The 24,635-nt window shown below is 35.8% G+C and overlaps 2 protein-coding genes across 2 annotated transcripts in view; one reads left to right on the plus strand and one right to left on the minus strand.

Annotated features, from left to right (window-relative positions):
- Positions 1 to 24,635, plus strand: part of LOC106054127 (uncharacterized) — a 426,772-nt gene that overhangs the window by 69,034 nt on the left and 333,103 nt on the right. The window lies entirely within an intron of this gene.
- On the minus strand, positions 14,650 to 24,377 carry LOC106054124 (uncharacterized). Its single transcript, XM_013209867.2, has 5 exons — positions 24,147 to 24,377; positions 22,410 to 22,502; positions 20,764 to 20,851; positions 17,069 to 17,227; positions 14,650 to 15,795 (listed from the first exon to the last, which is right to left on the minus strand). The coding sequence occupies exons 1-5, from the start codon at positions 24,267 to 24,269 to the stop codon at positions 15,701 to 15,703; spliced, it is 558 nt and encodes a 185-aa protein (XP_013065321.2). The 5' UTR covers positions 24,270 to 24,377; the 3' UTR covers positions 14,650 to 15,700.

The raw sequence follows: 24,635 nt of genomic DNA on the forward strand, positions 1-24,635 counted from the left end.
TGGAACTTTGAGTTTAATCAGTCCTACTTAAATAGATTTTTGTTATTCTTGTGAGAAGGCAAATAAAGATAGCTATGAAAGGAAATTCTTGGAACACAAAGAGTGACAAAGAAGTCAAACACTAGACATGGTTGTCGAGGCATCTTAATGTGTCCATAGAAAAGTGAGAAGTGTAGTAAATGAAACCTGATCTAACAATTCTAAATAAATACCTTTGTATTATGAACTCTTTATGTGCTAATATAGGCTATATCACGTGTTAACAGCGTTATGTTTTGTTTATTGTGTAGACCCACATACTGGTGATAGAAGAAAGACTAAAATACTTAGTAGACCTACATACTGGTGATAGAAGAAAGACTAAAATACTTAGTAGACCTACATACTGGTGATAGAAGAAAGACTAAAATACTTAGTAGACCTACATACTGGTGATAGAAGAAAGACTAAAATACTTAGTAGACCTACATACTGGTGATAGAAAGAAAAATTTAAGTACTTCGTAGACCTACATACTGGTGATAGAAGAATCATAAAGTACCTGGGAACAAAAATTAAATTCACTTCGTACATACCTGAGACCGTTCCTTCATAATCTTCTATTCTTTATATCTTCTTGTAGACACATTTTTAGCGGCCCCCGTAAGGGGAAAAAGCCGCTATTAGGTTTGTGCAAAATGTCCGTCTGTCCGTCTGTCCGTCTGTCACACTCAGATCTCGAAAACTAGAAGAGATATGAAAAATATTATTTCATCATTAAATCCGGCTTGAAAAGTTTAGGTGCAACGGCTACTTTTGGTTTTCTAAAAGCAAACCGTTTAATTTATAAAATTAATTATGCAAGCGATTTTTTCATAAAAATACACCAATTCTAAAACAATTACGTAAATGTAAGGGAGGCAATGTTACAATATGCTAACAAAGATGGACAATTTTTGTGTATTTTCAGTATCACTAAGTCAAATATATTTTTAAAATGTACAGGAAATGTTTACAACAAATACAAATAATAATTAAAGACGTTTTTTTCTGGTCAACTAGCTGCTAAAATTAAAAGAAAACATTTCTGTTTGTTTATAAAGGCTAATAATGCACTTTGTATGTAAATATCACGCACATTTTTTTAAATGGACTTTTTATGCAGCGATTTTCGTGCAGTAGCGTAACGTCGCAACATGATCAGGTGCTAAACCAATTCCTTAAACTTTTTTTAAAAATCAGATTTTATTTATTTTTTGTTTAGTGCCCCCATCCGAATAAAAGAAGCTTATTTTTGTGCGTTTTGTCTGTTGGTCGGTCTGTCCGTCACGATTAGATTTAAAAAACTAGAACTCTAAAAGCTATTGAAAATCTGATTTACCCTTTAATGTTCCTCCCATAACATCTCAATAGTTTTAAGTATCTAAAATTGATTGTTCCGGATTTTTTTGTGCAAAACTAATCAACGCCAACAAATGTTTGTTTGCTCTTCTAACTTATATTACAATCAATTTCCATGCTTAAACGTTGCAAAAACACATTATCAATAATATGTTGTTCCGTTTTTTATGTAAATAGCATATTAATGCTAAATCATAAATCTATACTGACTTATATTTCATTAAGTGTAAAAATGTTCCGGATATTGTTTTATAAAACATGAATTATGCCTAATGATTGTTTGAAATCGCATAAGGCTTTTAAAAAAAAGTAATTTACTAGAATTGATTACTGAAAATTACTTTTTAGACATTTAATTTTCTTGTAAAACATAACATAGAAGTTTTGTAATCGATAAAGAAAGTTCCGGATTTTGTTTCTTACAAATCGTCGCCAGAAATTTCCGAATTTATTTAAAAATCTACTAACGCCAAATACTTGTTTGAACTCCCTCTTTTAATTAATGAACAAATAATCTTCTCATTTACGAAATAATGTTTTTACGGATTTTTATGAAAAATATTTTAACTCACTACTCTCTTACAGTACATTTAACTTTCTACCTAAAACATTAAAAAATCTAATTATCGTTAATATTATGTTCCGATTTTTAAGGAAAACAGAATCCAAACACCAAAGTAAGGTATGAAAATCTCTCCACGTGGCTGTAGTACACCTAATTTTTATACGAGACCATCCAAAAAATTTAATTAACGGTATTACATTTATCTGAAATTCTCTTTTTCTTTTACTATTTATACAAACATCCGGAACAATCTATTATATAAACTTTTCAATTGTGTTCATACCTAAAAATTATTGCGATGTTTTGAAACGTAAAATAAAGGTTAATCAATTTTTAATAACTTTTAGTTGTTTTTTTTATATCAAGATAACGGACAGACCGACTGACAGACAAAACGCAAAAACAATGTGGCTTTGATCCTTTTTAAATAATATCTATTAGAACTCAGTGCAACAATGTCTATGAACCCTCGTTAAATATCTCGTGTAAATAAAGACATTTTTTTTTATGGTACCGGTACTAGCCTATTGTGAGGTAATGGAATTTTTTTTCTTTGACGTCATATGAATGGACTCTTTAAATGTAATGTTAAAAGAACGCACTCGGTGCACCAATGTCTATTAACCCTCGAAAAAATTGCTTGTATTAATGAAAACATATTTTAGTCTAACTAAGCCGTGTGACGTAGTGTTTTTTTTTTCCTTTGACGTCACATGGAATGAATTCTTTAAATGAAATGCTAAAAGAACGCACTCGGTGCACCAATGTCTATGAACACTCGAGAAATGGCTCGTGTTGATAAAGGTGATTTTTAGTCTAGCTAGGCCTTGTGACGTAGTGTTTTTTTTTTTCTTTGACGTCATATGGAATGAATTCTTTAAATGAAATGCTAAAAGAACGCACTCGGTGCACCAATGTCTATGAACACTCGATAAAAGGCTCGTAATGATGAAGGCGATTTTTATTCTAGCTAGGCCGTGTGACGTAGTGTTTTTTTTTCCTTTGACGTCATATGGAATGAATTCTTTAAATGAAATGCTTAAAGAACGCACTCGGTGCACCAAAGTCTATGAACACTCGATAAATGGCTCTTATAGATGAAGGCGATTTTTAGTCTAGCTAGGCCGTGTGACGTAGTGTTTTTTTTTCCCTCTGACGTTATATGGAATTAATTCTTCAAATGAAATGAAAAAAGAACTCGGTATAGTAATAGCCTCGTTATGTGACTCGCGTTTAAAAAAGGAATGATATCTTGATTTAGATCTAATCTAGATTTTTTAAACTAGATCTAGATTTTTATTACAGTATATCTAGATCTGGATTTATATTCTAATTAAAATTATTTTAGAGTCTAGATCTAGAATTTCTAGATCTATTTTAGACTAAAATAGACTAGATTAAGATGTAGAATTTCAATTTCTAAACTTAAAGTGTAAAAAAAAGTGTAGATTTTCATTTCCAAACGTTTTGATCAATATTGTAATGTTTTAATATACTAAAACTAATCTACTATTTTTTTAAATTAAATTTAAATTTAAATTTACGGCAAATGAATCTTTGAAACATTATTACTTTTCACCATCGGATGGCTGCCTGGTCGTGCGGTTTGCGCGCTGGACTGTCGTTCAGATTTATTGATGGCCCAGGGTTCAAACCCTGCCCGCTCCCATCCCCCGTCGTCCTGCGGGAGGTTTGGACTAGGAAGTAATTATCTTCAACTCTGAAGGAACATCCGAAACGTGTAAAACATTTTACATCAAAATTAAATCACCTCTTGAATATTATTTGCGAATATGCAGATCCGACAGGGATCCGACTTCGACGGGGGCCGCCTCTGAGTTTGTGTAACACAAACTCTCTTTGTAATCTTGTTTGTTTCTGTTGAGGTGTAAGCTCATTTGTTTGCAAAGGTCGATACATTATAAAAAATGTGTTTGATCTTCCAAAAGACATTCATCTTCCCTTTTTGGCCGCGTGAGCACTAGATAAATGTCTGAATGGAGAAGTATTAAGGGGAGAAACAAGAACAACCACATCGATTACATGGCATCAACGAACTCTGTCTGTTTTATTTAATAGTTCGCTATTTACAATTTCAAGTTTATACTTAAAGGATTTATAATTACGGGAGATTTATACGAGAAACTAAACATTGTCACGGACGCTCAACTGAAATCCTCTCTTGCCAACTAAAACAAAAAATGAGCAATAATTGTCACTATTTCAATGCGTCACAAGGCACCTTCGTATCAAATCTTCGTCTACCTCTAATTAGCTGCTCATTTGTTTTAAAACCAACAGAGGGAAAGTCTACAATTTCCTCCACATTGAAATTATCTTGTGTGACAAACGGAAGACCTTGGATAATTTAATGATGCAGTGCTAAAAAGTGCCTAAACATGTTTATATATCTTTCAAAATAATTATCAGTACTGCCTTTATTTTGTTCACAGGAAACACCAAACAAAAAAACTTGCTATTTATAGTTTTTCAACAATCTATGAAAATCTCCAACACACTTTGATATACTCCGTTTAGACATGTTGATAAATATCCACATATTTAGAAAGCTCTCGAAAAAAGTCTACATCTGTGCAAATTTCACGTTAAGCCAATTTGAATACCTGCTTTTTTGACAACTTTGTTTATTGCGTAAATAGATAATAGTCAGTTGTAACTGTCTGTACCATTCTCATAACTGCAGTTACAATTAGACTTTTTCAATTTGAATTATAAAATGCCTAATTTATGCATATTCTGTGTAATAGGCATTAATATAATATTCATTCAATAATTCCACTTTAATTAAGAAGACTTATTAACAGAGTGACACGAACTATACACATTATGAAATGGCCTCTGAATAGTCTTAAAATGACATGGTCTTGTACATTGCTTTAGTGATATTGCCACCTATTGTCTTGGAAAACATATTTTCAGTTGAAAAATTAGACTGACATATTGATCTATGTCCTCATATCTACCTTTAGTCGGCCAAAGTCCATATTTATTGAGATTTAGGTACAATTATGCCTACTTGACTAATCGTCGCTACATTCACTTGGTGTCTGTCGAATACTACTTGCTAATAAAGTGGACAAGGTTCATCATTATCAAACAAAGTCTATAAGGACTACGGCCTTACATCCGCGAAGTTATTTCTTATCCGCGAAGATTTGATCCGTTTTCATTATTTTTTTTTTATCTTAATTTAGAAATCAAACTATGACCTAAATGTTACCGCGATTTATTTTTGAGTCACTGGTACTAGTGTAGTTGCAAAAACAAAACAAGGGTTATACATATCTAGAGAACCAGATCAAACTGAACAACCGATCCGCAAAGCTTTGGGCATGCGCAATGCATGGTGGGAAGTTTGAAAACACTTCAGACACCAAGACAGATCAGATACTTGGGACATTGGAAAAGGATCTGCTGATTCTGGCTAGATTTCAGACAGGCGGATGCTCTACAGGAGCCCATTTCGCTAGCGTTCCAGCAGGGTTTGTTTACAATGTATGTAGGAGTCTCATAATGTCAATCACATTCTCCCTCAAAAAAACTGGTAACTTCCAGACTGCTGCTAGAGTCTTCGCCTCAGAAAAAAAGACTCAGTGTTAAATATTAATAATGTAGACCAATCGACAACAAGAAAGAGCCTTCGCCTCTGCAGTAAGCCCAAGGTCATGGAATAATACTAATGTAGACTCATGAACAGCATAGAAAGGTATTCGCCTCAACATGAAGCCTCATAGGCTGAATTTGCGTAGTCCTGTGAAACTCAGCACTCATCCGTAATCTTCGGAATCGAAGACATTGACATTATTATAAGATTAAGCTTTACGTGTTATTTGATTGTACTCAATGATTAAGGTATTTTATTGTATTGTAAGATTAATCCCTATTATTGTAGTCTATGATTGACCATCATTAGTGCTTGGCAGTTTTTGTTTTTTTTAAATTAAATTTGTACTTTATGTTTTGAATGCTATTGAACTTAAGGTTTAGAGTTTCTTCGAGATGAAATGTTATCATCATGGCATGGATACACAAGACTCTCTAATTAGCGCCTCCTCCGACACTTTGCCTGAGGCCAAACAAAGCTGCGCGAATGAATGTGATAGAATGGATGTTTGGAGATACTTGGGGACGTCTATCTAACCGCTAAACATGCATCCCCTCATCAAACTAACCAACGTCTGCCCATCTTTTACTTCACCTGTCAGTTTTCATTAGTAGGTCAATAAAAGCACATCCTGATGTTTTTAATTTATTTTTTGTTTGTTTTGTTTTGTTTTGATTTTTGTTTTGTTTTGTTGGGTTCCAGCTAAGATAAAAAAAAATGTTTTGGTTTTCTTATAACAAAATTTTTTTCTTCCACACACCAGTCAATTTCACTGAATTTATATTGCATCTGTAATTACATTGCAGTTTTGTGATTTTCTACTGAAGAGCTTCATACGTAACGGAAAAACACTATTGGTGTATCCGGTGTATACAATAGAGGAAGTGTTGATAGGTAATGTTTGTTTAAAAAGATATGTAGGTCATGTTTATGCACTTGATAGAACTGCGGAATCACATTTTCTAAGCCCTATTGTTTGTATTATAAAATACTCGAGGAGAATCGATACGATGATCAACCGCCACGTATTGAGATGTTTTTTAATCTACAGCTCCATGATCTTGTTGGCAACAGTTTAATGACCTTGACATTAGTTTATTGTAAAATTCTAAAACCTCCGACTATCTCTTGTTCACAGCCGCCTCAGACTTCTGTGCCACTGTGGACTGCATTTAGTTTCAAGAATGGTACTGCCGATTATCACGTTAAAAATACTTTGCGCAGGCTGGAGATTTCTTTTTTCATTTTATATTCCATCTTCATTAGTGTTGACTCACAGCGTTCCATTTCTTGAAGATATTTCATAATTAAATCTTCCAGTGAAAGTGTTCCTCTTTTTAAGAGCGCTGTTTGTTTTGTCCTCCCCACTTTACACTTAGGTCATTCTCCGCCTCTGCAACACGCCTGTCATTCTCCGCCTCTGCAACACGCCTGTCATTCTCCGCCTCTGCAACACGCCTGTCATTCTCCGCCTCTGCAACACGCCTGTCATTCTCCGCCTCTGCAACACGCCTGTCATTCTCCGCCTCTGCAACACGCCTGTCATTCTCCGCCTCTGCAACACGCCTGTCATTCTCCGCCTCTGCAACACGCCTGTCATTCTCCGCCTCTGCAACACGCCTGTCATTCTCCGCCTCTGCAACACGTCTGTCATTCTCCGCCTCTGCAACACGCCTGTCATTCTCCGCCTCTGCAACATGCCTGTCATTCTCACAGTTTTGTTTTCTACCTAACAATATAAATTACATGAGACGTTTATTACATTTTGTTACATTGCGATTTCTTGTAAGCTTTAATTAATTACGCGATGACGTGATAATTACGAGCTAACCTCATTAATGTTACATGTATATAACACTTTGTAAATAAACGCTTACACTAGACTTTGTGAATATACTAAATAAAAGGAGTTATGAAATTATAAGATTTCTTTAAAACCCATACTTGAATGGATTACTTAGAAGAACAAAGCTAGTACTTAAAGCTTGTCAGTTTGCAGTTGGCACTGCACAACGTAATATAATGACGATGCGCATAATCAAGAGTATGGTCTCCTGACGGCCAAAAATCGAGAGAAAGAGAGGTTAGTTTTACAGAGTCAGAAATTTTCTTAAAATTATTTCTGTGTGAATTTTTAAATCCAAGCGGATACCATTTGTGCAAATCAGAAAAAGTTAATTTTTTTTTTACATATTGCCAGATTTATGCATGTTATATGTAACTAATTTAATTCATATAATCATGCCAATTTAGGCAGGTTATTATCCACATTTTTTTAATTATAAAAACGGGTTTATTCAACTTGTAGAGGTTTCTCTACTAGTGATTTGGGAAGCGGTCACAGAGAGTTCAGCCTGTATACAATGGCGTGGGACTTATGACTGAGTGATGTACATGAACATTTTTTTTTTGTTTTGATTAGCCCGTTTTGTGGTACATAACAGTTTCAGGAATTCAATCGCTCCAACAAAAACATTTATACTTCTTGGAACCTTTGGGCTTCCATAGGATATTGTATACACAAGCCACCCCACCGTTTCAGAATGACAACACACCATCCATAAAAACGTCTGTGTGTGTATGTGTCCCAGAACTGTTAGACTTTACTAGTAAATAAAGACATTGACCTTCAAAACTTCGGAGATCAGGCATTTCGTGTGAGATGTAAGCCCATGTGGATTGTATGGCTTAAAATGTATGCGGACTTTCATGTGACTAGGGCAGGAAAAAGGACAAGCAAATGAAGGCAGGAACTATGAACAATTTCTGAACAAAGATTTTACATTTGTCAAAAACATTAATATTAATGTTTCTTGGAAACTTCGAGCTTCCTTAGAAACTATAGACAGTTTCTTTTGAAAGAATCCCAATATCAAGGACTTCGATTGTGTCTACACTAAAAGACAATAGTCAATCTAATGATCGTCAAGTTTGCACAATTTCTGAACATATTACAATGAATAGTGTCAATGATCATGAACTATATACAATTTCTCAATAACTTTGACTGTTCAACAGTATTATATGGTCTGGATGTGGATGCATTAACCTGTTTGTCTTGTCTGTTATTGTAAGTGAAAGTATAATCTGAATAAACCATGATAAACGGAAAAAAAAATATAAAAAAAACTTTACCCTGACCATAGAGCGTCAATGTGTTTTATGAATCTGGAAAATCGACAATAAATCTCCAGCTGAATTATGCATACAAGAAGGCAGCACTGGAGACCAATTTTTGCTATGAGAAAATTAAAGGACATAATTAGGCAATTCACAGACCATGGACCCTCCGATTCGACAACTCCGCCTAACATCAACACAGCAACAAGCGAACAAACCATTTGACCATGTGCAGACAACCTCCCAGCCCTTCCCCTCAAAACAAAATCTTTACGGTATCTGGCATTTTGTCAGCAAGCACTTGCTACTCAGAGACAGACAATTTTAACGGAGCCGATAGAGACATGCACATATTAGACAAATCATGTCTGTTGGTGAAGGCATGTATGGCGCGCTGGTAGAGGGGCTTGGGTGGGGCATGTGACCTCTGACCTCTTGGCACTAGTGCCTTCAATGTATGCCTAAAGAGTCGTCTCTAGATCTACAGCTTTCAGAGTATGCCTAAAGAGTGACACTAAACCTGCATCGTTTCTTTATGACATGTTTCTTATTTCACAGTAACTTTTCTAATAGGAGATGGAGAAATAGTGAACAAAGGGGGGGAGATGTGCAGGAGGACTGGTAAGGGGGCGGGAGGAGAGCTTCCTTAGAACGTTTGCCATAGAGAACACACACAGACACACACACACAATTACTCGAATTACTTGGTATTTCTCTTTCTACCACAGACACACACACGCACACACACACACACACACACAATTACTTGCTCGAATTACTTGGTATTTCTCTTTCTACCACAGACACACACACGCACACACACAGACACACACACACAATTACTCGAATTACTTGGTATTTCTCTTTCTACCACAGACACACACACGCACACACACACACACACACACAATTACTTGCTCGAATTACTTGGTATTTCTCTTTCTACCACAGACACACACACGCACACACACACTTACTTGCTCGAATTACTTGGTATTTCTCTTTCTACCACAGACACACACAAAATCAGTTGGTATTTCTCTCTCGATGTTATGTCTAGTGATGTTAAACTAAAAGTTAAACTAAAACAAGTTTTCAACTAAAATAAAGTAGTTAAACTATTAGTTTATCATGAATTTCAAAAGATAGTTAAACTAAACTAAAGACAGTTAATTAAACTATAACAAACTTTTTTTTTGCGGGGGGGGGGGAGCAGGGTTGAACTAGACCTGTATAGATATAATCATCCGACTGTAACGTATGCCTACGGTTCGATCTTATTCTTTTCACATTCTAGTAATATTTATCTATAATAAAATCAGTATTAAGGAATATGTTTCTTACATAAATGTTTATGCAAAAAAAAATGTCTAAATAAATACATATATGCGTGCTTGTATTTTGCCTTGAATTAAAACCTTTAGAAAATAATGGTACTCTTTTTAAAAAACTTTTAAACTTATTATATAACGGAAAATCTTACTTATACTGGTAAAGTTTATATATATATATGGCTCCTTTTGTCTCGAAAGGCAATGGATGCGCCCAAGTGAGTCACTGGTTTTGGCTTAATCTTGAGACGGGGCAGAATCTGGTGTGGCTAATCAAGCCAATTCTAGAACGGCAGACTTTGCCACAATTCGTACATTTGTATGCCCCTGATTTAGGGCTAGCAGACAGGGCAGCTTTCTTTTTTTCCCTCTTGATTAAAGCCGCTTCAATTCTTTTATTCTCAGCAAGGGTTGTCCCAGCACGCACAGTCTGTCTCCATGCACTCCGGTCTTTGGCTATGTTTTCCCACATACTTTCACTGATGCCTGAGGCTCTCGTGTCTCGCTTGCAGACATCTCTATATGTTAGTCTTGGGCGGCCCTTGGGTCTGACTCCTTCCACAAGCTCAGCATATAAGATATCTTTCGGGATTCTACCATCTGGCATGCGGGTGACATGTCCGAGCCAGCGTAATCTCCTTTGTGTCAGGAGAGCATACATGCTGTTCATATTGGCCAATCTCAAAACTTCCTGATTGGAGACATGGTCCCTCCAAGAGATGCCCATTATGCGTCTCAGGCAGCGCAAGTGGAAACTATTCAATCTGTGCTCTTGGTACATGTATGTTGACCAGCTTTCACTGCCATAAAGGAGAGTGCTCACAACACAGGCGTTGTAGACTAGGATTTTGGTCGCTGTGGTCAATTTACCATTTTCCCAGACGCGCTTGGATAGTTTTGCCAATGCTGTGGTAGCTTTTCCTATCCTTTTTGTCAGCTCGATGTCTAAGTCTAGGTTACTGACAATTGTTGAACCCAAGTAGGTAAATTCCTGCACCACTGAAAGGGTGTGGTTCCCAATTTGTATTATAGGTATTTCTGCAACGTCTTGTGCCAGGATTTCGGTCTTGGAGAGACTTATAGTAAGGCTAAACTCTTGACAAGCAGCTGCTAAGGCGTTCACTAGCTTCTGTAGACCTCCTTGTGAGTGAGATACGAGTGCCGCGTCATCGGCAAACAGCAGCTCCCTTATCAAGATACATGGTAAAGTTTAAAATCTCATTAAATAACATAGATTTACAATTTCAAATTTAGATCTAGTAATCAAAGAAATAGAAACAAAATCGTTGGAGTTTTTAAAACATTTGACCTGTATAACTATTTTATAGTGTAAAATACATGCTTGACTAACCATGACGATGTGCTATTTTCTTGCTTGACCACTAAAAATACAACTAACACTATTGCATAACCGTTAAACGCGCAAGGGAAAAAAAAACTAGTGATCTTGTCATTATGGACTGCACATTCAGTACACTAAATAGGCCTACACGTGTACGTCTATCTGGCCAAGTTGTTAAAATCAGTCGGACACACCGTCTATTTACTTTCTGGGCAGGGAGGGTGTATAACTATTTTAGTGTAAAGATATATCTACAAACATGTTTGACTGGTCACGCCAGTGTGTTATTTTCTTGTCTGACCTCTCCACATTAAGCAAACACTATTGCATAACGCTTAATGCAGGGTAGTCTTACAGTATTATCGACTACACACGTACAGTACACTAGGTCTACATGTGTATGTCTAGCTGACCAGGTTGTTAAAATCAGTTGGACACAGTCTATTTACTTTATGGTCAGAGAGGGTGTGGATTAAGATTTTTTTTCTAGAGTTGGTTACCCTAATGCTTTTATATCTATTTAGGCCTAGCTGTTAATTTAGACTTAATAGATCTCAATAATAAGTCTTAAAGACTATAAAAGGGTGTACTTGATGTTACTGCAGTTAAAAAAATATTGTTTGCATTAAATGAATTGATTAAAACCACTAAATATTGACCTAACTCAGTAATCAGATTCCCACTAGAAACAGAAATTAAACACCTCCACGTGGCTCGCATAAAAATTGGAACAACCTCATTCATAATACTGAATAGGAGCTTTTGGCAAAAAATGTTTAACATTTTATAATACTGCTACTTTCAAGTGCAAATATTTACTCTCATAACTTCTACCAGGATCTTACTTAACCCTCTTCAGATGCAGACTGTCTAAATAGTTGTTAACTGCATCATTTTTTTAATAATCAAAGTTATTGATATCACATGACCAGAAAACACGGAGTGCGTTTCAACCCTGACTACATGTTAAAAAGTTTTACAAATTTTAATTAAACTTTTTAGTTAGTAACTAAAAAAAATTAATTAAACTACAATTTTAACTAAACTTTTTTTTCTAGTTAAACAATGGCCTAAACTAATTTTTTTTTAGTTAAACTAAAATTTTCTAACTTTTTAGTTAACTTTTGCCCATCACTAATTATGTCTGTATGTTACACAGGAATACGTAAGACTACGTACAAACCGAAGTCAAATAAAAGAAGTACACAAATCTCTTGAAGTTTACTGGGTTTTTTTTTTGTGTTTTTTATTACTGTCTGGTCCTCTTTCAGACATTAAATAACTTCCAACTTATTCTTGAAAATCTAATGACGCTCTAAGTACATGTTAACTGAAATTATTTTGTTTTGTTCCAAGAGGCTTTTCAACTTTTGTGTCACTGGGTGCAAAATGATTTTTTTTTTTTTTTTAAATAAAATATTTTTGTTTTGTTTTTTGTTTTCCCTAATTGTCAATGTCCCTAGACCACACAGAGATGCAAAAGAATCTGTGAGTTTACGTCAAACACAAGCCTGTATAAGATAAGAGATTATCTCCCACTAATAGTTAAAACTTCTATTTATAAACAGGACTTATTTAATGTTCTTCGTTAAAATCCGTGCTATAATACATTAGAAGGGAAAAGAAACGAGATTGACATCTTTAAAAAAAAAACAAAGATGCTTCAAGAAAAACAAATCCAACGTCTCCAGATCTCATGCTATCTAAACGTCATTCTGTTTAACAATATATCGTCTGCTTACATTGTATCGTCTGTTGTGAATAAACTTTATGGGCCACACAAACTTAACTGTCGCTATATCAGATTTTCGTTTTATTCAGTCCTGACATTTTGTCTATTAAGTAAAGGAACCTGGTACCTTGTAAAGGTGTGTTCAAGTTAGTTGAAATCCAATGCTTTTATACACGGTCGAGAGCGTTATGTTAGTTCTTTCAAAATGTGGGTGTTTGGCTCACTTGCATCAAACGCTTGAGTTCCTATCAAGGGGGTTTGAGTTCAAATCCAGCTGAGTTGTGTTTGCTGATCACCTTGAGGCAGAACGGAAACCTCACAGTTTCCCCCTCCACCCTCTCCCTACGGGTCCACCAAAGACATAGGACCAGAGAGCATTGCTGCAGGCTATAGGCAGGACAAATAAAAAGGCACTGTACAGAAGTAATTTCACAAAGTTTTGTCTGTAAAAATGTATAGTTAGAGATTTATCATTTCTCTCTGTCCTCCCCAATGTATTGTCATATCATCCTCCTATAGGACCTATGCTATGCCATTGGTACATCTGCACCGAAGAGCTTAGCACTTTAAAAAAGTTTTTAATAAGTTAATTTTTTTTTTCGTTTCAAATTTGACTAATATAGGTTGGGATGGTGGCCTTGGTCAATCGGATCACTTCCAAACCAAGGCACTCAGATTTGAAACTCGGGGAAAACTGGGATTGTAAATTTCGTTTCTGAGTACGCTCTTGAGTAATGGGTAACTAACATTTGTTGGGGATGGATAGGTCATTGTGTAACATGATCACTTAGGTCAGTGTTTCCCAAACCGTGTTCCGCGATACCCTATTGTTTGTTCCGCGAGGCCTGAACGGGTGTTCCACTAACTACTGGATTAAATAACCTGAAGGCTTACGTGAATCAACCTCTCTATAAAAATAAACAAAGTGTTCCGCTAAATACTCAGAATGTGCGAAGTGTTACGTTAAGGAAAAAGAAAAAATAAAGAAATACTGACTTATATGTATGCACAACATATGTTTATACTAGGAGAAATACCCAGCTAAACCCAAACTGGATGAACATAGAAGACAAAGTTCTTTCCTCTTTCCTATTGATCAGCAAATTTTCTGAATGTTTGAATTATCCAGTTTATATTTGTTGGCTTGGGGCTGAGGCTAGCTCAACAATAAAACTTCTTCTTCTTCTTCTTCGTTCTCATTGTTATGTTGGAGTGTTCAGATGACTAGACCAATACATGAGATGAACTGCACAGTGGTTTCCAAATCAGGGAGCTCTCCATATAGTTTTCTTTCTATTGGGATGGTTTGGGGCCAGTGTCTTATACGGGCCTCTTGGTAAAGAGAGCAGTTTTGGAGGATGTGGTCGGCATTCTCTGGTGATACTCCACATGGGCAGATTTCACTGGTTCCAATTTTGAGCTTCCGGTACATGTGTTGTCGCATTCTGTTGTGTCCGGTCCTGAGTCGAAAGATTAGACGTTGGTCTTGTCGGGATTGCTTATAATAAGCGTCATCTTTCTTTTGATTCACACATCACAAACTCCAAACAAAACTTAAAATTTTATGTTTTTAATAGCTAAAAATATTTAGCATAACAAACGGTAAAGTCTCAGTACAATGCAGTAAAGCAGCTAAACAAACAAAATGAGAAAATATTGTTTTCAAACACTGTATGACTTTGTGATGACAATATTACAATGTAAACAAGTGATTAATCTAATGCTACTCTGTATGTCAATATTGTGATTCTACACAACACGTGGCTATGACCTCCATATGTTGTTGTCGCACCGAACTATTAAGTGTGATATATTGTTAGACTCTCTGTTCTCTCTTTTTCTCTTTCATTGCCGAATTAAGAAAATATTTTTAATATTTCTAAATTATATGTATATTAAAAATTAAGAAGATTCTGAAGATAATTAACAAAAAAAAAGCATCAATATCTAAAATTGAAGCACTCACTTAGTGTGTCGGATATCAATTAATAAAATATTACACAGGTTCCCAGATCAGGTTCCCAGATCTGGTTCCCATCATCTTGATTATACTCATTAAATCCGTAAAAAAAATAATTTAATGTTCATACTAGCAGAGATACCCGGCATTACCCGTTTGTATTCGTAAAAGTCAAACATAGCCATTGAAATAGCCAATGCAATCGAAGTGATAACGTGTTTCCCCTTGCCGGGAGGTGACACGTGACTATGACATATCCTACGACCTTCACATTGATCTTAGTTTCTTCAGGATGAGTCGAACAAGGTTATTTTGTGTATAAATAGCACATTCATTTTTTTGTATGAATAGCAAGGTTATTTTTTGTATTAATACCTATGTTTTTTTGTGTATGAATAGCTTTTATATATATAAACATGTCGTACATTTTACATTATCGAAATAAAAAAACTATAGATATAAAAAAGAGAGAAACCGATAGAAAGAGAGCAAAGAAGGAAAGAGAGAGAGAGAGAGAGAAAGAGATAGAGACATAGAGAGAGAGAGAGAGAGAGAGAGAGAGAGAGAGAGAGAGGGAAAGGGCTCAATTTAAAATTTATAAAACACAAAAAATATACACATAATTTAGTTAACTGAATGCAAAAGTCAAGGGCATGATGGCGGAAGTACGAACAAAACTGGGTCAGCCGTCATGGCGGAGTCAAAATAAAAATAACTTTCAATTCTTTCAGAGCTAAAACCTAGAGTAAATAAAAGAAACAACAAACAATTTTTAAAAAATTAAATTTACAAAATTAGAGTCCGAACTATTTCTAAACATATAACGACACCATGTCTAATATCTTCTTTATAGAGTACCGAACCTCCGCTTTATCACTACTGCTTTAATTCATCTCAAGATTTTTTTGACTTAAGAGTTGGGCCAAAAGTCAGTGTATTAATATAATCTGGACTAGAAAAAAATGGAACAAAAAAATTTAACATTTATTTCCTATTAATATTTAATTATTTCTTTGTGAGTGCAACATAATTCAAAGATACTTAAGGCACGTTCTCTGTAAGCTACAGGACTGCAGCCTTAAGTTTAGTTTAAGGAACATTTAAAATATTAAGTTAATAACTAATACTGTTTTTCAACGTTTGAAATCTCAACATCCCAGTGTGGCAAGTTTGTAATTCTTACGTTGATTGAACTAGAAATCGATCATAAACTAATCCAAGTTCAAGGGTTTAAGTTTAAATGCATAGATTATAGTAAAGTTCCCATTTCAGACCATGCGGTATATAGGTCAGGTTATGTTAAGGTCATCTGTTTCCAACGGTTAACATGCAGGGTGTCATGTGGCCAGCACAACGACTAACCGCCTTTACTTTCCCCAGCTTAAGTCAGGTACCCATTAGAGTAAGGTGTACTCAAGGGTCCCTAAAAAAATCCCGATGCTCAAAATCCCAGTCTTCACAGAGACCCAGGTTCGGAAGCCAAGTGCTTAACAACTCAGCCACCGCGCCCTTAAAGAAATACATTACAAACTTCCATAACGTAATAACTAGTCATTGACCCTTAGTACCCTGGGCATTATAATGGGTTTATTTCCTGGGCCTTTACCATAGTATTAATGGGTTTATTTCCTGGGCCTTTACCATAGTATTAATGGGTTTATTTCCTGGGCCTTTACCATAGTATTAATGGGTTTATTTCCTGGGCCTTTACCATAGTATTAATGGGTTTATTTCCTGGGCCTTTACCATAGTATTAATGGGTTTATTTCCTGGGCCTTTACCATAGTATTAATGGGTTTACTTCCTGGGCCTTTACCATAGTATTAATGGGTTTATTTCCTAGGCTTTTACCATAGTATTAATGGGTTTACTTCCTGGGCCTTTACCATAGTATTAATGGGTTTATTTCCTAGGCCTTTACCATAGCATTAATGGGATTATTTCCTTGGGCCTTTACAATAGTATTAATGTTTTTTAGCATGATATATTGAGCCATTCTATCCATAAACTAACCTGTCAACTGAGAGGCCAAAATGAAAGCAGGTTCTGAGACTGTGAACGCAACTCTGGCCAGGCCTCCTTCAGCTAGATCCACTTCAAAGGCTTGCATGGGCAAGGAATATTGTCCATAGCCAACGAAGGAGTCGTTTGGGCTGTACTGTCTGGCAGAGGCTGAGGAAGATACACGTTAACGCTTTTGGTTTTTTAACGAAATTCAGAAATAAATCTAGTCATACAATAGCCAAGCTTAGTCGGAATTTTTACAAATTGTATCGTCATAGAATGCTTGAACGGTGTAATTGTTGAGGCTTGAAAAATTTAAAAATTCATTATCAGAAGCTTTAATCGTCTAGACCCAATAAATCTGCAAGTAGAACAGTTAAGAAAACTTTTCAGAAATTGCGATGTATAGGCAGATGATGTTAGGACCATCTGTTTGAATGACCGACGAATAACGAGGATGTCATGTGGAAACCACAACGACCAACCGTCTTTACTTTATCCAACTTCCAACTTAAGTCAGAGAGTCAGTAGATTTGGGTGGACACAGGGGCGTTCTAAAACTACGGAAATCCCAGTCTTCAACAAAATTGGAAAACATATGATGTATGGAGCCACTCAAACATTAATAACCAAGCACATATAAGACTATAAGTATAAAGGTAGAAAGGACTAATGCCAATTAAGTAAAATACTAAATGCAGTGCAGGATGGCTGCCTGGTCGTGCGGTTTGCGCGCTGGACTGTCGTTTGGATTTATCGATGGTCCCGGGTTCAAACCTTGCCCGCTCCTATCCCCCGTCGTCCTGCGGAAGGTTTGGACTAGGAAGTAAACTATCTTCAAGTCTGAAACATGTAGATAAGGGGTGGGGGCAACCTTTTTGAATCGAAGGCCATTTTAAAAAAGAACAAGGTTACAAAAGACAGTTTGTGTGGAAACACAAACTCAAAATCGACCACCGAAGTGGTCCACCCAGGCAGGCTTCCATAGAAAGAACATCCGAATGAAATTATATCCAAGACAAATGAGAGATAGAATGGAGAAAGAATGTTAACAGATCTTGTGTAGTGCCCCAACAGTCCCGCAGATCAAAGGATAGGTGAAAGTGAATGTAAAGTTAGATGTGAACCTGGCCTAACTAGTTCCCCTTTCAGAACTTGTGGTCTATAGGGCAGATGATGTAAAGTTCATCTGTTTTTGTGGCCTACGGTTAGCGAGGGTGTCATGTAGCCAGCACAAAGACCAACCGCCTTTACTTTTCCCCAACTAATGTCAGGTACCCATTAGAGCTGAGTGGACTCAGAGACGCCCAAAGATTCCAAAGTTGAAAATCCCAGTCTTCACCAGGATTCGAACCCGGGACTCCCGGTTCGGAAGCCAAGCGCTTTACCGCTCAGCCACCGCCCTCCCCTGGCCTAACTGATGTCTTATAATTGATCTAATTGTTTTGAAAAGGCTCAATCTCTTATTCGAATCCTCAAAAAAAAAATAAAAAAAATTTCCGCAATACAAAAAATGTTCAGAAAAATGAAGTTTATAAGATCACTATTTATTTTAAATTAGATCTAATTTATAATGCATACTAATTAGCTTTTTCTCTTTAAAAAACTGCTTGCATAACTGATTTTAAAAATTAGATTTTTCGCTTTCAGAAAAAAAAGTAGCCGTTGCATCAGAGCTTTGAATGGTCTAAAATATTGTGATGTCTAATTTTCAATATCTTTTCTAGTTTACGAGATCTAAACGGGGCGGACGGACAGACGGTCAGACGGACAGACGGACAGACATTTCGCACAAATATAGCGTCTTTTCCCCTTTTGGGGGCCGCTAAAAATACGCTATTTAACTGTATAATGTCTTTTAATTCATATTTATACTGTATTATAGATTTACTTCTCATTTTTGACACTCCCAATTCAGGAATTAGAGCAAGAGTTATCAATTTCTGAAACCAATTTTATGATGTTTAGAAAAAAAATTGGCTATTATCTTTTTACATTACAACATTTCAAAACAAATGTACAGTTGTACTTAATGTGAAGTATTGAACTGTTTACACTCGCGCGTGATGTTCCGGAACTATGCAACTAACATCCTTGTGAGTTTCAAATTACAGTCAGTTAACTACCAACTTTTGATTACACTTGTTTAGTTTCCACACCCAAAAAAAAATGATTGTTCACATATGAATGTGTACCCAAATAATGTGAAAGCTTAGCAGCAAGGTTTTTTAAAGTGTGGAAATATAGCTTCTGGCACCCATTAAGCACCTGTGGAAGTACTGACTGGAAGTTCTCTTTCAGGTCATAATTTGCATGGATGTATTTCCTTTGGAGCTGAATCAGCTTCAGTGCTAAATGGTGAGCTGATGGTATTGAAAACTGGTTTTTGACATCTTGAAATAAGCTTTTATAAATTCCACAATTAAGGAATCTAAATACCTCTTGTACTTTTTACCATTTCATTAGAAATAGTTTCACCTTTCAGCACAGGAAAATGACAAAATCTGTTTTCACTTGCTTGCCTTGAGAAATTGGAAATCCTTGTTAGAGAAGATTTAACATGCATTACATTTCATATGCAAACAACCTGGTACAGTGTCTATTGTTATAAATATGAAATCTGTCATCCACTTTTCATTAGGAATATTAGTAATAAAGTCACAGTCAAGGAACACACACACTTCATCCTTGAGATTTTATATTCTTCTCATTACCTTGCCCATGCTAAGCCAACGAACACAACGAAATATTTTGTTTCTAAATCCTCAAGTACTTTTCGAAACTGTCTGTGCTCTAGCTCTGATAATAATAAAAATAATAATCTTTATTATCCGTAAGAAATTTGTCTTACAATGTGTGCATTATATCAAGCAAAACATTATAACTAGAAGAAAACAAAATGTACATTCACACCAGACTCCCTCATAATTTACATGTGAAAAGTTTATATCTATTTAATGATTTGATTGCCCAGGGAACAAAAGTGTGTTTGTGTCTGTTTGTCTTTGCTATGGGTGTCTTGTATCTCTTTTATGATGGTAAAATTAATGCTCAGATTGCCATACCAGGCGGTGATACTCAAACTTAAAATATTGCAGAGGTGAGCGTGATAAAACATAGCCATAGCCTTTTCGCTAACAATTAAACGAGAACATTTTTCTCAGTAATCGTTACCTTTGATGCCCCTTTTAGCTGATGTAATCGTATATGTAGCTAAATTTTGTCATTATGAATTATTGTCAATGATATATAGATATTTTATGCAGCTTTGATCAAACTTTCCTATATAAAGTTTATGGTTGAGATATTCTTTATAAAAACAACAACAAACAAACAAATAAACTGTTTTTCTCAGTCAAAGATCGAGCTCCATCGGTTGTTACACTTGGATCTTGTTCCAAGCATACCCAACACTCAACACAATTCTTCATAGCATTGAATAAATACTGGCCTGAGATTGTGTCTCTGAGTGTATTGAAGTACAGACAAAAAGAAAAATCTCAGTTTACTTGAAACTTTTCAATAATTTATACAGATATTTAGAATTATTTTTAATATATATTTGCATTTTGACTGTTATATACTGTGAGCACACCTGATTTCTGTAGGTGTCTTCGGGCCGCATGAAACACTCCGACGGGCCGCATGTGACCCGCGAGACATAATTTTCCCACGCCTGATGTAAAACAAACACATTTACTTACAAGGCAAACAACGGGCAATAACTTCACTTGGCTTCATGGGAAACTTTTCACAACTTCCTGTGCTTAAGTCAATGTTATACTCTATACGCTGAGGAAATACAATATATATTAGCACTGAAAGCAACAACAAAACATGTGACGCTATAACAAGAGGTTCGTAGTGGTCGACAATGGAACCTAATCCCGATCCACTTTGAATTTTATAGATTTTATAATAGCTATTTATGTGTGAGGTTCCATTGCTTAATGGTGTTTGACTTAGGAAATAGTCTACTCATTATGTCATAAATGTATGAATTAATTATTTATAATAGCGACAATAATTTCTTGATTTTGGTGAATGCCCATCGGCTAGACCCAAAAGGGCAAGGAACTGCTTAGAGTGGAAGGGGAAAGAATCCATGAAGAAAATGTACAGACCACACATTTTGAACCCAGACCAGAAAGCTTCATGTAAGGAACAGTGGCGTAGCTAAGGATTTAGGAATACGGGGGCGTGACCTCTTTAGGGGCCCCTGCATTTTGACATTCGACATCATGACATAATAATAATATTTTTTATTTTGTTTAGTAACATCTAATGTAAAAACTAAATTCGAACACTCATTTGGGGGCCCCCTTAAGTGGGGACCCGGGTAATTTTCAAATTTGAATCCTTATTCCCACCATAACTACGCCACTGGTAAAGAATATTAGAATTGTAACTGAACCTTAATAATTTTACCAGCTCCAAAGGAAACATATCCTAACTCTGTTATAACTTTGAAATAGCTAAAATAAAAATGTATACAAAATAATTAAATAAAATAATAAACTTTTTTTTTCGTAATTACAAACTGTTTTAAATAGAATATTTTTTTGCTATGTTATTGATCCAGGCTGGTGTTTAGACTCGAAACATAGACAATGTTTATTTCCAGATTTAAAGTTCCAAGTGAACACGCTTTCTACTTCCATTTTATATATTTAAGTTGGGTGTTGTATAGTTCATATAATGACCTACTGAGTACACATTCCTGTACTTCCTGGAAGCTCTGACATTGCAAATAAAAATTCCCATGATTCCCCTACACTCGAGCTGGAGACGACTGGTTCAGAAGCAAAGTGTTTAATTACTCTACCACCAAAACTTCCCCAATCCTTAATGTTTAAACTTTAGAAATATTCCCGAATAGACCTGCAAGAAGTGGATTAGATTTCATATTTTATGTAGCAATGTTTTATAATTATCTGTCATGCCTGATTTGTATTGATTTGATCAAAGTAGATGGACACTTCTATACACGTAGATATACGTAAACTTGAGTTCAAAAGATTGAACAGCCAGAACTACATCTGGATATATTTCTATTTCTCGAGAAAGGGCAACATTCTTTAACAAAATACGCTATGACCGTCGGTCATACAATGAAATAGGAAATAAGATCAAAAAGTATTGTTTTAAATTCAATCTTAGTGTTCTGTTCGTTTTTTTTAAAGTCAATGTTTGTGGATTTCTAATTACCATTGGCAGTTATAAAGTTTCGTCTTGGATTGAATTGTTTTGTTTTATAAATCTTAATCCTCTCTTCATAGCTCAAGAGATCTCCTGCACATCTTCACTTTGTATATGGTTTTTAATACATACACCTGCTGTGTCTACTCACCTCCGTGAGATTGTAAACTGTTCGGATATTTTTGCTAATTGTATGTTTAGCCGCCATGTTGGTTTCAAAATTCCAGGCTTGAACTCCGTAGTCCTAAAATAGCAACAACGCCATTTATCAAGCATTTGAAATATTGGACTTAAAAAAAAAAAAAGAAAAACTTTCTATAAATATAAACAAGAGGGTCGAACCAAAAGGCAGGCGACTCAAAGGCAGACCCCGAATGCGATGGATAGATGACGTGGAAGGAGATCTGAAGCAGCTTGGGGTTAGGGCGTGGAGACGAAAGGCCCAGGAGAGATCTGAATGGAAGGATGTGTTAATGCAGGCCAGAGCCCTCCATGGGCTGTAGCGCCACTGGGATGGATGGGTCGGACAGGGCTCAAATCTGGGACCATCGAGATGGCAGTTCAGAGCGCTACCCACGACCCTCTTGTCCATCGTATTGTTAGGCGTTTACAAGCTGTGTATTACGCATAGAAGTCAAACGGTGGTAACACTCAAATAATGAAATCAAATAACACAGGTGAAATGCCAACAATAGAAGTTAGTCGACGCTGATTGTGAATGTCAAACAAGAAGTTTAATAATAACAAAGGGAACAGTCGAATGTCGTCAAGCTAAATCTCTACGTTCATAAAAACTGCCTCTCTCTAAAGCCGTCAAAAGTAGTCTTTTTACATTTCGCTATTCTTCCTCAAATCCAAGTCTAGATTTTAATAGCTGCGTCATTGTCTCCAAGTCCAAACTTTCACTTTGTATGAAACAAATAACTCATTCTTAATCGTGCTATTACAGTAAATAAAACCTTTGTTTAAAAGTAATGAGACTCAACGTGGACTATAACTCTACCAACTCGACTTTTTGTTCAGGCTAGGTCAAACCCTGAACTTCTAAGCTTTAAACACTATTTCAATATTTCAAAACAAAAAAAAAATTCATTATTTTATTTTACAAAGCAAAATCGATGGATTTCATTACTCTCCAGAGACCCACAGTCTGTCAACGTATACGAACACATTTTAAAGTCTATAGCTATGATATACATTTACTTGGGTCAGTGCGTCGTTAAGAAAACAACATGCACTTGAAAACTGACCGAATTATCGCGGAATTTATTTTGCCGTGACATTTATGGTATGATATCATGATATGAAAAGTATCTTTAGAATACACTTATAGCAAAATAGAATAGTATAATATAATGATACAAGTTTCTTTAGAATAGATATATAGCATGATTAATAATCCTGCGCGGTAAAATGTTTGTTTGTTTTACATGTTCCTTCTGAGTTGAAGATAGTTTACTCCCTAGTCCAAACCTCCCGCAGGACGACGGGGGATGGGAGCAGGCAGGGTTTGAACCCTCGACCGTCGATAAATCCGAACGACAGTCCAGCGCGCAAACCGCACGAACAGACAGCCATCTCAGATATAAGATTACTGGTCTGAACCCACCGACATGTCAAATGAGAACGAAGAAGATGAAGATGATAATCATCTTCAGAAAAGTTGTAGAAAGTGTCTAGTGATTAATCCTTTTGTTCTATGCATATGCGTCTCTTTCAACTCTATCGTATCCACGTAAACAAATCTTGTCCCGTAATTTCTAGATAGATGCCAGCCCTGTCAATGTTAACGCACTTGGTCACAGGTTGGTCGTCACTGACGTGTGCCATCTTCACGTGGTGATAGTGATTTATTTCCATGGTCATCTGTTGACACTGCGATACTTACACTGGTCTCAAACCGAACGAAAAGACTTTGCAATAAATAAGGTAGACATATTGGAACACTGTTTTGAGTGCAGGCGGCTAATGAAATAACACTAATGACGGATACTAATGTGACAATCTTCATGCTAATTAATCAAGATTGAAGAAACTCTTTCAATTTGCTTCAGATCACTGCTGTTGGCCAGTGTCATCTGTTTATATATAGCTATAAAAGCAAGTATAGGGTAAATCATTTGACCTAAATATACCAACTGAAACTGGTACGTCGCACTGGGTGGCGCCCCTATCGACATGGAGTATTCTTTGCTTTCTCCTAATCTATTTCGTACTTTTGAAGTATCATTGTCATATCTCCACTATCTTTCAGTGGGAAATTACGTACGAAAATGAAGATTGAAAAGTAATGCTCCTTATTACTAAGTGGTATTTAAATTACTTCAATTTAATTACTTCTGTTGCCTGAAAAACAAGAATCAATTTTTAAAAAAAT

This window comes from Biomphalaria glabrata, chromosome 4 (genome assembly GCF_947242115.1).
Source record: "Biomphalaria glabrata chromosome 4, xgBioGlab47.1, whole genome shotgun sequence".
Classification (NCBI taxonomy): domain Eukaryota; kingdom Metazoa; phylum Mollusca; class Gastropoda; family Planorbidae; genus Biomphalaria; species Biomphalaria glabrata.